At 36.0% G+C, this 13,123-nt stretch overlaps 1 protein-coding gene and 1 pseudogene across 2 annotated transcripts in view; one reads left to right on the top strand and one right to left on the bottom strand.

The window, feature by feature from the left end:
* Positions 1 to 6,692, top strand: part of LOC110289465 (POTE ankyrin domain family member A-like) — a 42,947-nt gene extending 36,255 nt beyond the window's left edge. Inside the window, exons 14-18 of one of the 2 annotated variants that reach the window (XM_021155677.1) lie at positions 603 to 631; positions 723 to 795; positions 1,401 to 1,468; positions 4,475 to 4,556; positions 6,645 to 6,692. In XM_021155677.1, coding sequence (XP_021011336.1) covers positions 603 to 631; positions 723 to 795; positions 1,401 to 1,468; positions 4,475 to 4,556; positions 6,645 to 6,655 — 263 coding nt within the window. In that variant the 3' untranslated portion in view covers positions 6,656 to 6,692. Of the gene's footprint in view, positions 1 to 602; positions 632 to 722; positions 796 to 1,400; positions 1,475 to 4,474; positions 4,557 to 6,644 lie in introns of those variants that run through there. The other variant, XM_021155678.1, reaches the window with a different exon arrangement.
* A 741-nt stretch (positions 6,693 to 7,433) lies between these two features.
* LOC110289464 lies at positions 7,434 to 12,180 on the bottom strand (annotated as a pseudogene).
* Between the last annotated feature and the right edge of the window lie 943 nt (positions 12,181 to 13,123).

Here is a 13,123-nt window from a genome sequence, read left to right as displayed (position 1 = left end):
AGGACCCAGATATAGCTGTCTCTTGTGAGACTATGCTGGGGCCTAGAAAACACAGAAGTGGATGCTCACAGTCAGCTATTGGATGGATCACAAGGCCTCCAATGGAGGAGCTAGAGAAAGTACCCAAGGAGCTAAAGGGATCTGCAACCCTATAGGTAGAACAACAATATGAACTTACCAGTACCCCAGAGCTCTTGTCTCTAGCTCCATATGTAGGTAATGATGGCCTAGTTTGCCATCACTTGAAAGAGAGGCCCATTGGACATGCAAACTTTATATGCCCCAGTACAGGGGAATGCCAGGGCCAAAAAGGGGGAGTGGGTGGGTGGGGGAGTGGGTGTGTAGGGGAGTGGTGGTTGGGTATGGGGGACTTTTGGGATAGCATTGGAAATGTAAATGAGGAAAATTTCTAATAAAAAATTTAAAATAAAGAGTAAAATAAATAGATACAAGTTCATTTCTTTAGTATGCATACTTAATTTTAGTGTAAAGGTATGATTTTCAAAGTTTCAAACAAAAATTAGATTTCATCTTACCTTATTATGAATATATGATACACATTGTTTACAATGTACTAATCTTATTCTTTTTTTGCTTTTTAGTTCAAGACTGCATGTATCCTAACTTGAAGGTAATTACTTCTCTATTTTTATCTTTAATTTCAATTATGTATTGTTTAAAGTATACAAAATTTTTAATGTCCTGTTTTTAAATCAATCCAGTCTTCCACTGAGGGGAAAATACCTACCCACAGTAAAGCAGGAAAAATGGCTGAATCACCTCATTTCATAATAGGTACATTTAATAGAATAATTCGTTTTAATAAAGAGATCTAGTTGTCTTCATTCTTCCCTAATTCAAGGTCTTTTTGTCCATCCAATATTGATAGTGTCACAAAATAAATAAGGGAAAGGCTAATGTTGTTGTGTAAATTCTCCAGAAGAGACAAGGAGAACATGATAAAGACTTTATGTAAACTTTAGCATCAATGCTTCTAGCTACTGTGTCATAAATACATGTGTCATCTCTCTATTTAAGGATTTACAGAGGCAACTGGTCATACTTTTAAGACACATACTTTTTAAAAAATCTCTGTGTGTGATCTGAGAGTCACAGTAACTCCTATAATCTCACATACCATGGGATCTCCAGTTGGAGTTTAGGTTTACTCAAGAGTTATTGATTAGCTAATTAATAGAGCAAGATTCTCTCCCTAGAATAAAATAAAATAAGCAATCATTATATATTTTCCAGTGTTTTTTTTTAATATGACCTATATTGAAATTGATGGAAAAATATGTTTCTCATCAATGAGTTTATATATGTATATGTTTTGATTGAATATTATGTTTATGTATAATTTTTTCATAATTTAACTAAATAAGTATATTTACCTACAGAATCAGATTTGGAAATTGAATCTCTGGAAGAAACTGTGTCATGTGACAGTGAAGATAAACAACTACTGGTATAAACATATTTCAGTTGTTTTGTTCAATACTGATTTTTGGTTGTTTTTCAATTGTATAGAAAAGACTATAATTAAATATATTTTAGGTTATTTTGTTAGTAGTGATTTATAAATATTTCAGGCTTGTTGTAACCCAGCTACTTCCCAAACAATTGTGACAGAAATATTTTACTTTAAACAGATTTAAGGCACTACAAGTGAGCAGTATCAATTTTAATCCTCTATGCTAATCTGGCTACTGCCCTCCATTGACTGGGAGGAAGTCAAGACATATTATCTTCCCTGCTCAATCACCAACTGATCATCTCGTCATTGACCACTCAGTGAATAATTCTGAAGCAATGTTGTCACAATATTGAGACAGTAAATTCTCAGAATAAAGACTGCAACCAGATATGGGGGCACAGCATTTAGCACTTGAATAATAAAAGGATAATCCTTACACAGGACTAAATAACAATTATATCTACACTACTCGATTACAACTTTATTTATATGTTTATTTATTATTTTGAATAACATAGTATTTCTTAATTCTCTGTAAATTTCATACAAAACATTTTGATCATATTTATCTCATTCTTTTCTAATTCATCCTAGAGCAACACCTTTTTCTTGTCTCTACTTCCTGTCCTCTTCACGTTTTCATTTTTCTTTTAGAAGATATTATATGTTACAGCATATATCCTGGTCCTCTGCCTCCCAAAATATTTACACCTTGTCTTCCACAGTGTTCCCTAGGCATTAAATCTACAGGTTTGTGCCCTATGTAGTAACTTGGTTTGAGAACCCAATCAACAGTTGTTCTCTAAAATATGACAAGTTCCAGTTTTCTGTAATCACCTCTATCTGCTGCAAAAAGAAGCTTCATTGACGAGGGTGGGAGCTACATCTGTCTGTGGGTATCAGGATGAACACTAGCGTGCGGTTAGATAGTATGCTCTTTCAGAAGAGTGGTTCTAGTAGGTGGTTTTTGATTTCTGTGGTCTCACCAGCCACTATAGTTGGATAAGCTTATAATACCATAACATGGATTCCCTTCTATTGAGCAGGCCTTAATTCCAAGTAGATGGGGGATTGGTTACTCTCAGTCTACAAGTGTCACTGTTGCATCTAGCAGAGTATCTTGCCTTTCTGGTGCATCTTATAGGACTGTGACTCTCAGCCATTTCAAAAATGTGGTTACACAATATGAGAATCAATATCCGTTAGGGACAGCCTTCTTTCCACAGCTGGCCTTTTGTGTTTGAGGGCCCTGAATAGCTATGGTTGTTATTATTGTCCACTCTAATGGATTTGAGATCCTTTTGTGGATATTTGTTTGGAATTGTCTGTGAGTATGTCTTCAGGGGAGAATGACTGTGGAGTGTAAAATCAGAGTGAACATCATCAGTACAAGCTCAAAGACTACAAGCAAAGAATGAAGAAAGGAAAGTGAGAAAATGAGCTGAGCTCTTGATTTCAAAGAGAAAAGTGATTAAAACAACAACCCTACTTATCTTCATTTGAATGAGGCAAAGCAAAATATAGTCTCATCACATTATTTTAAATCTATTAAGTCTGGATTTAGTGAAGACAACTCATATAGATGCAGATAACAAATATATTTCTATTTGCAATTCAGAATAAACACTTTAATTGGTATTTGTGAGTTGGGAAAGCACTCTTTAAATATTTTAATATTGGAAAATTTGTCATTAGGATAAACAGTGTGCTTAACAGAAACTGAGTATTTCAGTTAAAGGCCATTGTGACACTAAAAGTACAGAAAACTCAGTAGCAAAACACAACTCTATACAAACGATTGATAGTAAGCCGTAGGTAATCAGTGTAAGCAGAACTGGGCTGTTAAAGTCATGATGCTACTCAGGGTGGCCATTGGGTTTACATACAGATAAGAGAGCTAGTCATAAGGATAGAGCAATGAAGGCATTCAGGATGAGATCTGCAGCATCTGAACAGAGACAAAGTTTACCATATATGCTCTTCATTTGATTCTTTACATACTCAAATGACTAGCAACTAAAGAGAAGAGTAAGCATCATATTGTCCCTCTTTTGTTCTCATATTATTGGCAAGAAAATATACCTATAATTGTCTGGCATAGTTCAGAGAGACAATAAAGAAATGTATCTTCTCTTCTACTAAACATTGCTAGTCTCTTTTGTAGTACTTTCTTCATTACAAAAAAGGGTTGCATATCATATCAAGTATTTTCATCCCATTTATTAAAATAAAAATTTCTCTCTCTCCATTTATTTAAACATCTTTTTAAAACTAGTAGGCCTTTTCATTTACATAGATCTTGTTTAGATGTGTCTTTATGCAAAGCCTGGAAAGACAGATGTGTTTTGGATCCTCTGGAGCTATATGTACAGTTGGTTATAAGCTACCTGATATGTGTACTGGGAACTGACCTAGAGTCTTCTGAAAAGGCAGAAAGGGCTCTTAGTTACTGAATCTTCTCTCCTGCCTTTTAAGGTTTTAAAAACTTTGTTTGCCTATATGGAAGAGCTTTTACATGTGGTCTTTCTCCAGATAAAACAGTATGAATTCTTAACACCATACCTATTTTGTCTATTTTGTCTCAAGCAATTTCTGCTACTAGATCCCATCTTAGTGTTAAGTGTTGCTTTTACCAATTTGTAGTTAAATTTTATGGCAATGTATATTTAAAAGGCTACTTTAAAAAAACAAAATAGTTATTCAGAGTTATTCTTACTTAAATATTTAGAATTCTCTGCTTGTGTATATTTTGATGTTTTCTATGGCCTTCCAGATCAGTAGATGTATCCAATGGCCTTATGTTGATGAAGGATAGAACTGATCTAGAAAGCATGTCTTCCACCTGCATTTAAATATTTTCTAGTCAATTATAACTCCAATATTAACATTACAGTGTAATTCATTTTAAAATTAGAAATTCAGATACTCTTAAAAATTAATTATAAAATATTTATGCAGCTCATTGCTTGGTATTGACTTTAATTGTGTGTTTCTAAGTATCTTCCACAAATAGATGATAGCCATTTTTCTGAAGCAGCAAATGAAGAACCAGAAAATAATTTAGAGAGACAAATGAAAGGTAGGGATAACATTGTTTTTAAAAGTTATATGATAGTGACTTTGTTTAAAATTGAAGAATAAGCTATAATACTAAGTAAATAATATCACCTGTGAAATATATAATAAGAAAGATGTTAAATACAAATGATTTCAGGGAGTTAACAGGTTTCGACAACAAATTATTTTGATAGAGTTATTAAAGAATCTTTGCCATGAATCAAGAATTTAATCAAAAATGCTAATAATTAAGAAACAGATGATGAGCTGAGAGGTGGTGGCGCATGCCTTTAATCCTAGCACTTAAGAGGCAGAGGCAGACGAATTTCTGCGTTCAAGGCCAGCCTGTTCTACAAAGTGAGTTCCAGGACAGCCAGGGCTATACAGAAAAACCATGTCTTGAAAAAAAAAAAAAAAGGAAAAAGAAAGAAAGAAAGAGATGATGAGGAATAATGAAAGCAAGAGCATAATGAGTGCAGAGAGGAAATCAATGTAAATCAGGCACTGCGCATGAACATCTGATAAGTTATAAAGGTCTAAGAAACTCAGACTATACTACAAAGTGTGAGATTGTTTATGAAATCTTAGTTTGAATGAGATGGAAGATAGTAATGATAGTATTCATCCAGAAAAGGTAAATTAAGGTAAAAACCTTTGTAAGAAAATTCTGTAGTGACAAGATATTTGCAAAGTTTGACCAGTCACCTTTTGGAGACAACATTACGTATATAACATTTGTTTGCATAGCTTTAGGATTCTTCACTTGTAAACTCTCCGGAGGTTCATATGCTGCTGAGCTTCCACCCACTTTCTGATTAGCGAAAGGTAGACATACTCTTAGAAAATTAATATGGCACCACTGGAAGATATTTGAAGAGAAACTAAGACAAAAAAAATGACCATTTGATTTTGTTTTGATGAACATTTGCAGAGGAATGGTGAAAAAAAGGCCAAAACAGAAATTTATTGCTCTCTTCCTCTTAGAATACTGGTGAGCCAATTCTATATAGTTCCCCAATGTTTACTTTATGATTATTCATTACTGCTGTCATACAGGGGGTGAAATGTGGTTACAGTATCCTGAAACAAAATAAAAAAATAGAAACTCACAATAAAATATATCAATAGAATATTTTGAAATGATGTGTATTGTTATAGTAAAAAAATAAAAAGTTAGTTATAGAAGTGTGAAGGATATGAAGCAAAACCCTGCAACAAACTAAGGTTAGATAATCCAGCATCTGCATAAAAATGATTCATCTATAAATAACAGGCACTACTACAGCTTAGAGATGAGTGAGAAAATTCACAGGAATCCAAGGATCAGGGAGTTTGACATGAGATTGTGTGTCCAGGACTGTCAAAAGCTACACCCATAAAATCTCAACGACATAACTGCCTAACAAAAGCTGACCAAGGCCAGCATTAATATATGTACCAAAGTGGACAAGAAAAGGTCTACAAGTCTTCAACCTTACACAAAGACTACTTTGAAGCAATACTTGAAAACAGGAAAAATAATAATCTTCGGGGTAGAGAACATTAATTGGTTTTCCAATACTAAATGTTCAGCATCGAATATATATATATGTGTGTGTGTGTACACATATATGCATAGAAAACAATGACAAGGGAGTCGTGGCTTTCAAAGAGAGTAATGAGTTTATGGAAAAGTTTTGAGAGAGAAAAGGAAAGAAAGAGATAGTGGTTTAGTGGACATTTTTTGAGTACTCATATTATATATACAAATAATGACTCTTGTAGAAAAGAACAGTTCATTCTTTTGTTTGGTTTTGTTTGGTTTTGTTTGGTTTGGTTTGGTTTGGTTTGGTTTGGTTTGGTTTTGTTATGTTTTTATTGAGGAACTGTATCCAAAGCCTGTACTTGCTAGGCAAACAAACACTGTAACATATACAATATTCCTAATATATTTATCTGAAAACTCAGTTCATGTTTATCTTGGGCAATCACATTTCTTTTTTTTCTTTTTTTTTTTTTTACATTTTCAATTCCTTATTGTCTTAAAATTGTACAGGTCCTTTACAATACAGACTTTTGTTATTTAAATAACCTCTAAATGTTAATATACAATGAATATCTTCTTCTGAAGGTCAACCATGAATTATGAGTTCATCAATATGATTATTTGAAGCAGTCCTAAGATGCTGAGAGGTTTGAGTGAGCCCTGCACTTGAAAACATCAGTGGTACAGACTCTTCCTCCCTGGAGCCCAGATGATCTGTGTGGAAAGTGCTTTGGAATATTGCTCATTATTTATGGCTGATCTTAAAGGCAGTCAAATTACACTGTTATTTTTTGAAACATTAAAGGGCATTTTAAAAAAAATGAACAAATTTGCTTTAGTAGTTCCGAGGCAAACTCAAAATTACGATTATCTGCATGCAATAGCACTCCTCTTTAAATAGTTTGAAAGGACTATTTATAAAGAACATGTTAAAGAGTGGGAGGACTCTTGAATTCACAAGAGGACAAATGCTGATAACAACAGTGGTAACTATTCAGCTAATGTTTATTAACAGGCAACTAATGAGGCTAGGCACAAGCCACAGTGCAGGCTCTGCCCTCGGAAAACATCTAGTTTGGTCCCAATTTCTAGTTATTTGGGTGAAAACAAAGCCAAACCATTTTGATTCAGCCAAGAATTTTAATAAGTTTATTGTTCCTAAAATGTAGCCACTTAAAAGGTTAAGTGCAGTCCACCAATGAAGTATATTGTTATGTTGACTTTTGTAAAAAAAAACAAAAACAAAAACAAAAAAAAAACCCAACAACAACAAAAAAAAAAAAAAACCAACAATGGCTAGCTGGTTTTAGAGTAGTTTATCAGCACTAGAGGACAAATCAAAACTGGTATGAGATGTAGAGATTTCTTCTGTGGCTATACTTTCTTATTTCATGACACAGCTTTCACTTTGTAAAACTTTGTCCCCAAAGGAACTTTAAATCAGTTTTGTGCCTTTTTGGCTTGACAGTATTCCTTTTCCATTACTTTCCCAAGGACCCAGGGTCTTCTAGATGCTCCTGAAGCTGTTTTGAGATCCAGGGCAGGAAGAGACTCTGAATGCAGAAAATACAAAGTAGGACTAACAGTTAACAATACATAATTGTCATGCCGCTCATCTAGGCTGAGGAGAACCAAATCTCCCACCTGAAAATCTCTAATGGCTATTTTTTCAGAATGCCTTGAATAGACTGAGGACAAACTCTGAGACATCAGTCTTTGATTTAACCGCTTGTTTTCTTCTTCTTTCAACTGCAATATCCATTCTAGGAGCATGATCCTCTGCTTCTCTTCGGATAACATGTTTTCTTGGACAGACATCATGCTTGTCTCCATTGCTGAACCCATTCTTCCTTCCTCTGCTGTCTCCATGACTGATCCCTCTGGCTCACCTGGGAGCTCAGGTGCACAAGCACTATAAAGCTCTGGGGCTGCAGCCACAGGTGCTGAGGAAAGAAAACTGCTAGTGCGTAGTTTACTCACTTCCTCTTCAAGCTTCTCTTCAAGCAAACGAGCTCAGTCCTTCAGAGAGCGACTCTATCAAATCTTTATCCCGCTCTTGCTCCTGCATTGTACTTTTTAGCTTATCACTAAAATCGTTTATTTTTGCTTTTGTCATTTTCTCTCTTGGTAAGACTGTGTTAAAGTTGGTCTGCTGCTCAGCAATCAAAGAGGTTCTGACATTTTGCATTTCTTCATTCTTTCTTTTCTCTTGTTCTTCAAGTTGTTCCAGAAACTTAGCTTTTTCTTCTTGAAGTTTCTCTTGAAGTTCTGCAACTAAGCTTGAAGAATCTTCTCTGGCTGACTCAAAGGCAGGACTTTGGCTATTTGATTCTCAAGATGTTTAAATTTTTCTAATAACTCTTTCTCAACAAGTTCTCTCTCCAACTTAAATTCATCTAGTGCAGTTTGAAGAGCTTTGTTTTTTTCAAAATTAAGCTCCTGAATTATCTGTTCTTTGTCTTGCTCTTGGTTCATGACCAATCTCTCCTTGTCTTTCTCAAGGTTCTGGATAAGTGCTTCATACTTCTCTTCTTGTTGGGTTATATTTTCATCTTTTTGTTTTTCAAGAGCACTCAGTTCTGAGTTCAATTTAGTCTGCAATTCAACTATTTGTTCTTTCAGTTTTTTTTTTTTTTCTATTTCAAACGCTTGGTGATGCAAAGATGTAACATTGTCTAATTCAGCCTTAAGTATATTAGATTCTTCATGTCTACTGATTAACTCTGAAATGCACTGATCTTTTTCAATTGTCATTAAAGCTCTTAACTCTGACAAACCCACCTGGTAACTCTCATTATTATCATGAATTTTTTGGTTTAGTTTACTTATTTCTGTTCTTAAATTTTCTGTCTCTTGTTCAAGTAAAGACTTCAGCATTTCCTTCTGCTGTGCTCTGCTCTCTTCCAACAAGATCTTTATCTCATCTGTCTCTGCTTCCTTTAGTGCAAGTTCGACCTCTAACTTACATCTCATGTCTGACAAGTCAGAAACTTTGAGTTTCAACTCCCGCAGCTGTTGCTCTTTTTCCTGAATGGTTGAGGCATGAGATTCTAGCATCTGGTCAATTCTTTGCTGATTTTCTTTTTTTAATTTTTCCAAAGACACATTGTGGTCTGTCATAACTTTCTCAAACTCCTGTGTGTGCCTGATGTGCAGTGTGTCCTCTAATTCCTTCAGGTGATTTTGTTCTAAGCACTGAAATTCAGCTCTCAGTGACTCTATTTTTTCATCATGCAGCTTTTTCAGGTCTTCTAACACCATCTCTCGTGACTGCTTCAGTTCTTTAATTTCACAATTTTGAGTATGCATTATATTTTCCATCTCTAACAACTTCTGATCCTTCTCTTGCTGCACACAGACAATAGCATCCTTTTCATGTTTAATTAAGTGAATTCATTGTCTTTATTTTGTAAAGCCTCTTCAAGGGATACTAAATCTTCCTTCAATTTTAAAATTTTTTTTACATTTTCTTCACTGTCTTTTGCTAGAGCATCAAGTTTACATTCATACTCAATTTTTAAAGATTGGAGTTCTTGCTGATGCTTTTCCTTTAGTGTTATTTTTAGAGAACATTTTACTTTTTCAATTCTACAGCTGTACATTTTAAATAATTTGCTAAGTCATACTGTTCTTTTTGTACAAATGTTCTGAATTGGCACAGATTGTCCTTGATGGTTTGTATACTGCTGTGAGAGTCTCGCGCAGCAGCTCTGCATTTCTCCAGCTGGATATGTAGAGTAGCCCAATCCCCAAAGCCCTCGTTTCCACGTGTACTCATGTCTTGCATACGCCTACTATCTATTGCATTGATGACTGAAGAGTAAAGTGACTCCACCATCATTTCTGGACTTTGTGGATCACTTATAGGGTTTGGANACGATAANNTTTCTTCTATCACAAACTCATTCACAGCAGACATAAAGTCAGACTCGGGGCTTTCTGCTAATGAATCCAAGTCTATAGAAGCTTGGTGAACAGTTTGTTCTGTGTTTGGATGGGAAATGGTTTCAAAATCAAATATATGAGCATCGATACTATCTGGAGAATATTCTTCTAAGGGACACACTGCCAGACATAAGGTATCCTGGACAGTTAGTGGAGGAGTTTTTGGTGAGGTAGTAGTTGTAATGCCTGTTGTACTTTCTATTCTTGGAGAAGCAGCTGACTGTGGGGATGTCTGACTTGTGGATACCTTTTGTTCATTCAGGAGATCTGTAATAGTCTGTGACATTTCATCCAAACTTTGTGCTGCTTTTACCAAATTATGTAGGGCAAGTACATGCTGGTGTAGAGGTTCAAAGTCACAAAGTAAGGGAACCCTGAGGAATGGCTGCACTTCTGAAGGACAAAATGATTGAAGAAACTGTAAATCTTTTAATGATATATCTGGAAGTTCACAGTCAAATTTTCGAGGCTTCTGGGTACAAAATGAGGAAGGCCAGGAGTCCAGTCCTTTAAACAGACGATTTCTTAAAAAGGACTTCCTGAATAATTTCCCAAAGAATTCCCTTAGCTTCATATAATTGTTTTCCATCTTTGACTAAAGCACCAGCCCACTCTCTGTAGTGTTTAATGAACATTTTCATCCTTACAACCTCAACAACAGCTAGGCAAAACATCTGAGGAACTGTATACTAAGAGCCTCAACAATTCTGACTCTTTCTAACAGCCCTATCACAAGACAGAGCAGTACCTGCAGTTTTTCTCCATCTTGATCAGCATGAAGCATCACAAAACAACACCACTTCAGTCTGACATGAAGATTGTTTGCTAGCTCTTGTTTGGCAGTGGTACACTTCTGTTTAATATCCAACAGTTTTCTGTGGTTTTGCAACATAATCACTAGTTGATTTTCATGACTCAGACACAGATCAGGTAACACAGATGCATCCTTCAAGTTTTCAGCTCTCATCTGATTAGCTAAAAATCCCTGAGCAAGCTCTTTCTATTCATTTACCAGCCGCTACAGCTAGCAGTCATCTGGACCAAGGCATGTAGCCGATCTTCAAGCCCTTTAATGGCTTTTATATTCTGATTATCAGGTTTGGCAATAGTTTGATGGCATTCTAACATAAATGGTTGAATAATCTTTTGGTCAAGCCTGCCCATAGAATCAAAGCACTTCCTGACCAGAGATTCCACATCATTAGGTCTATCTTGAACATTTATCCAGCCTAACAGTCTAACTTAATCCAGAAACATTTAAAAAAGTCAGATCACTATCTTTAGCATCTACTGAAGCTTCTTCTTGCTAGACAGTACTTTGACAAGATTCCCTCAGTTCTTTGCCACGTTCAGTATCGGTGGGATCTGGAGCTACATGCTCCATTGACTTGTGAAATAAGGTTAACAAGGATGTGTTGGTTGTTCTAGGCATATCATGAGAGAGCACCAGTTCAGTAGATCTTTTCATCTCAGCTTTCTCTGAGCCTTCATGTTCATTCAAAGAATCGAGTCTTCCCAAACATTCACTGTAACTATGTCTGGTTAGACACTCCAATAGTGGAATCTTGGCCATTACTGAAACAGCAGTTCCTAAATGAGGAAGTTTTAACTTGATGTTTTCTATGGATTGAAGATAATCAGAATAAATACTTTCAAACTTGAAAAGAAGTTTTTGGTATGAATTTTAACAGTCCTCCAGATTGGCCATGATTGCAGCCCAGCCTTGGTGCTGAAGATGTTCATCATGGACAAGCCCTTCACAGAAAGAGCAGAGCTTCTTGGCAACATCATACATTTCCACTGCAAGTTGTGTCCTTGAAGCAACAGTGTGGAAAACTGCAGACATCATAAGACTCTTCAACTTTTATTTCCATGTCATTTTCTGTTGAAAAGGTAGTTTTAGGAATAGTAGGTGCACAGTCACACAAGATCATTTCTTTATTAAAAAGAAAAATTGAATTTGTGTCCATCCCAGCACTGTAAGTACACACTCTTCGATCTGCAGCCATGCATTCTCCTCCATTGACCACTAGAACCTGGTTCTGAATAGCAATCTTGTATTTGCTTTGAATGGCATGCTTAAGATCAGCCACAGTTTGCACAGTTACCTCAGTGTCAAATGTCTGCGTGGTTCCAGTGTTAACCAGAAACACATATAACTTCATGATAATCTTTCTGGAATTTTATACCTCACCCTCCAGTGTTGATCCACCAGATACTGTGAAGAGAACTATTCTTAAAAGATTACAAGTGTCTTATATGCGCTTGCTTGATATTGGCAACTGAGTGGCATTAGTGGTGAAACTAAGAGAACTCTAGGTTGCTCCTGACTGGGCACTCCGGCCCTGGCCCAAACCCTCTCCGGTTTCTCGAGCCCGACATTCCAGTGCACCGAGCCCTGGAGACGGAGGCCACGATTCAGGCCTCGGGTGACCACCGGCATCCTGCCACTAACTCGATCCTGCCACTCCCTTGATCCTGTCAACAGCCAGCGGGCCTCACAGTTCCAGTAGGACTGGCGCAGCGACCCTCCAAGCCAGCGCTGCCAAACTATCGAGCTAACCAGTCAGGCTCTGAGCAGCCAGGCCAAGCCCGCCTCCAGAAGGGAGCAGGGGCGGCACTGCAATCACATTTCACTACTGAAAAATTATTATATACTTGTTTGACATATGGCTCATATGACATAATTTTATTTTTTTAATTATTTTTATTTTTGAGATTATAAACCATCATCTTTCTCTGCCTTCCATTTTTCCCTTTAAGCCTTCTGATGTTTACCCCCTTAATCTTTTTCAAATTTAGAGCCCATTTTTATTAATTGTTGATGCATGTAGATGTGTATATATATATATATATATATATATATATATATCGCATATACAATCTGCTTTGTCTGTATAATGTAACGGAATCATGGATATTGGAAGAGAAGATAAAACCACTACTTTACTAAACCAGCACATAACAGTATTCTTTAAAATGTCTAAACTGACTCAAAGACAAAAGACACATGATCATCTCGTTAGATGCTGAGAAAGCATTTGACAAAATCCAACACCCATTCATGATAAAAGTCTTGGAAAGATCAGGAATTCAAGGCCCATACAAACGTATTAAAT

This window comes from Mus caroli, chromosome 2 (assembly GCF_900094665.2).
Source record: "Mus caroli chromosome 2, CAROLI_EIJ_v1.1, whole genome shotgun sequence".
Classification (NCBI taxonomy): domain Eukaryota; kingdom Metazoa; phylum Chordata; class Mammalia; order Rodentia; family Muridae; genus Mus; species Mus caroli.
The sequence above is the reverse complement of the archived record's forward strand: the minus strand, read 5'-3'. Positions and strand labels throughout refer to the sequence as shown.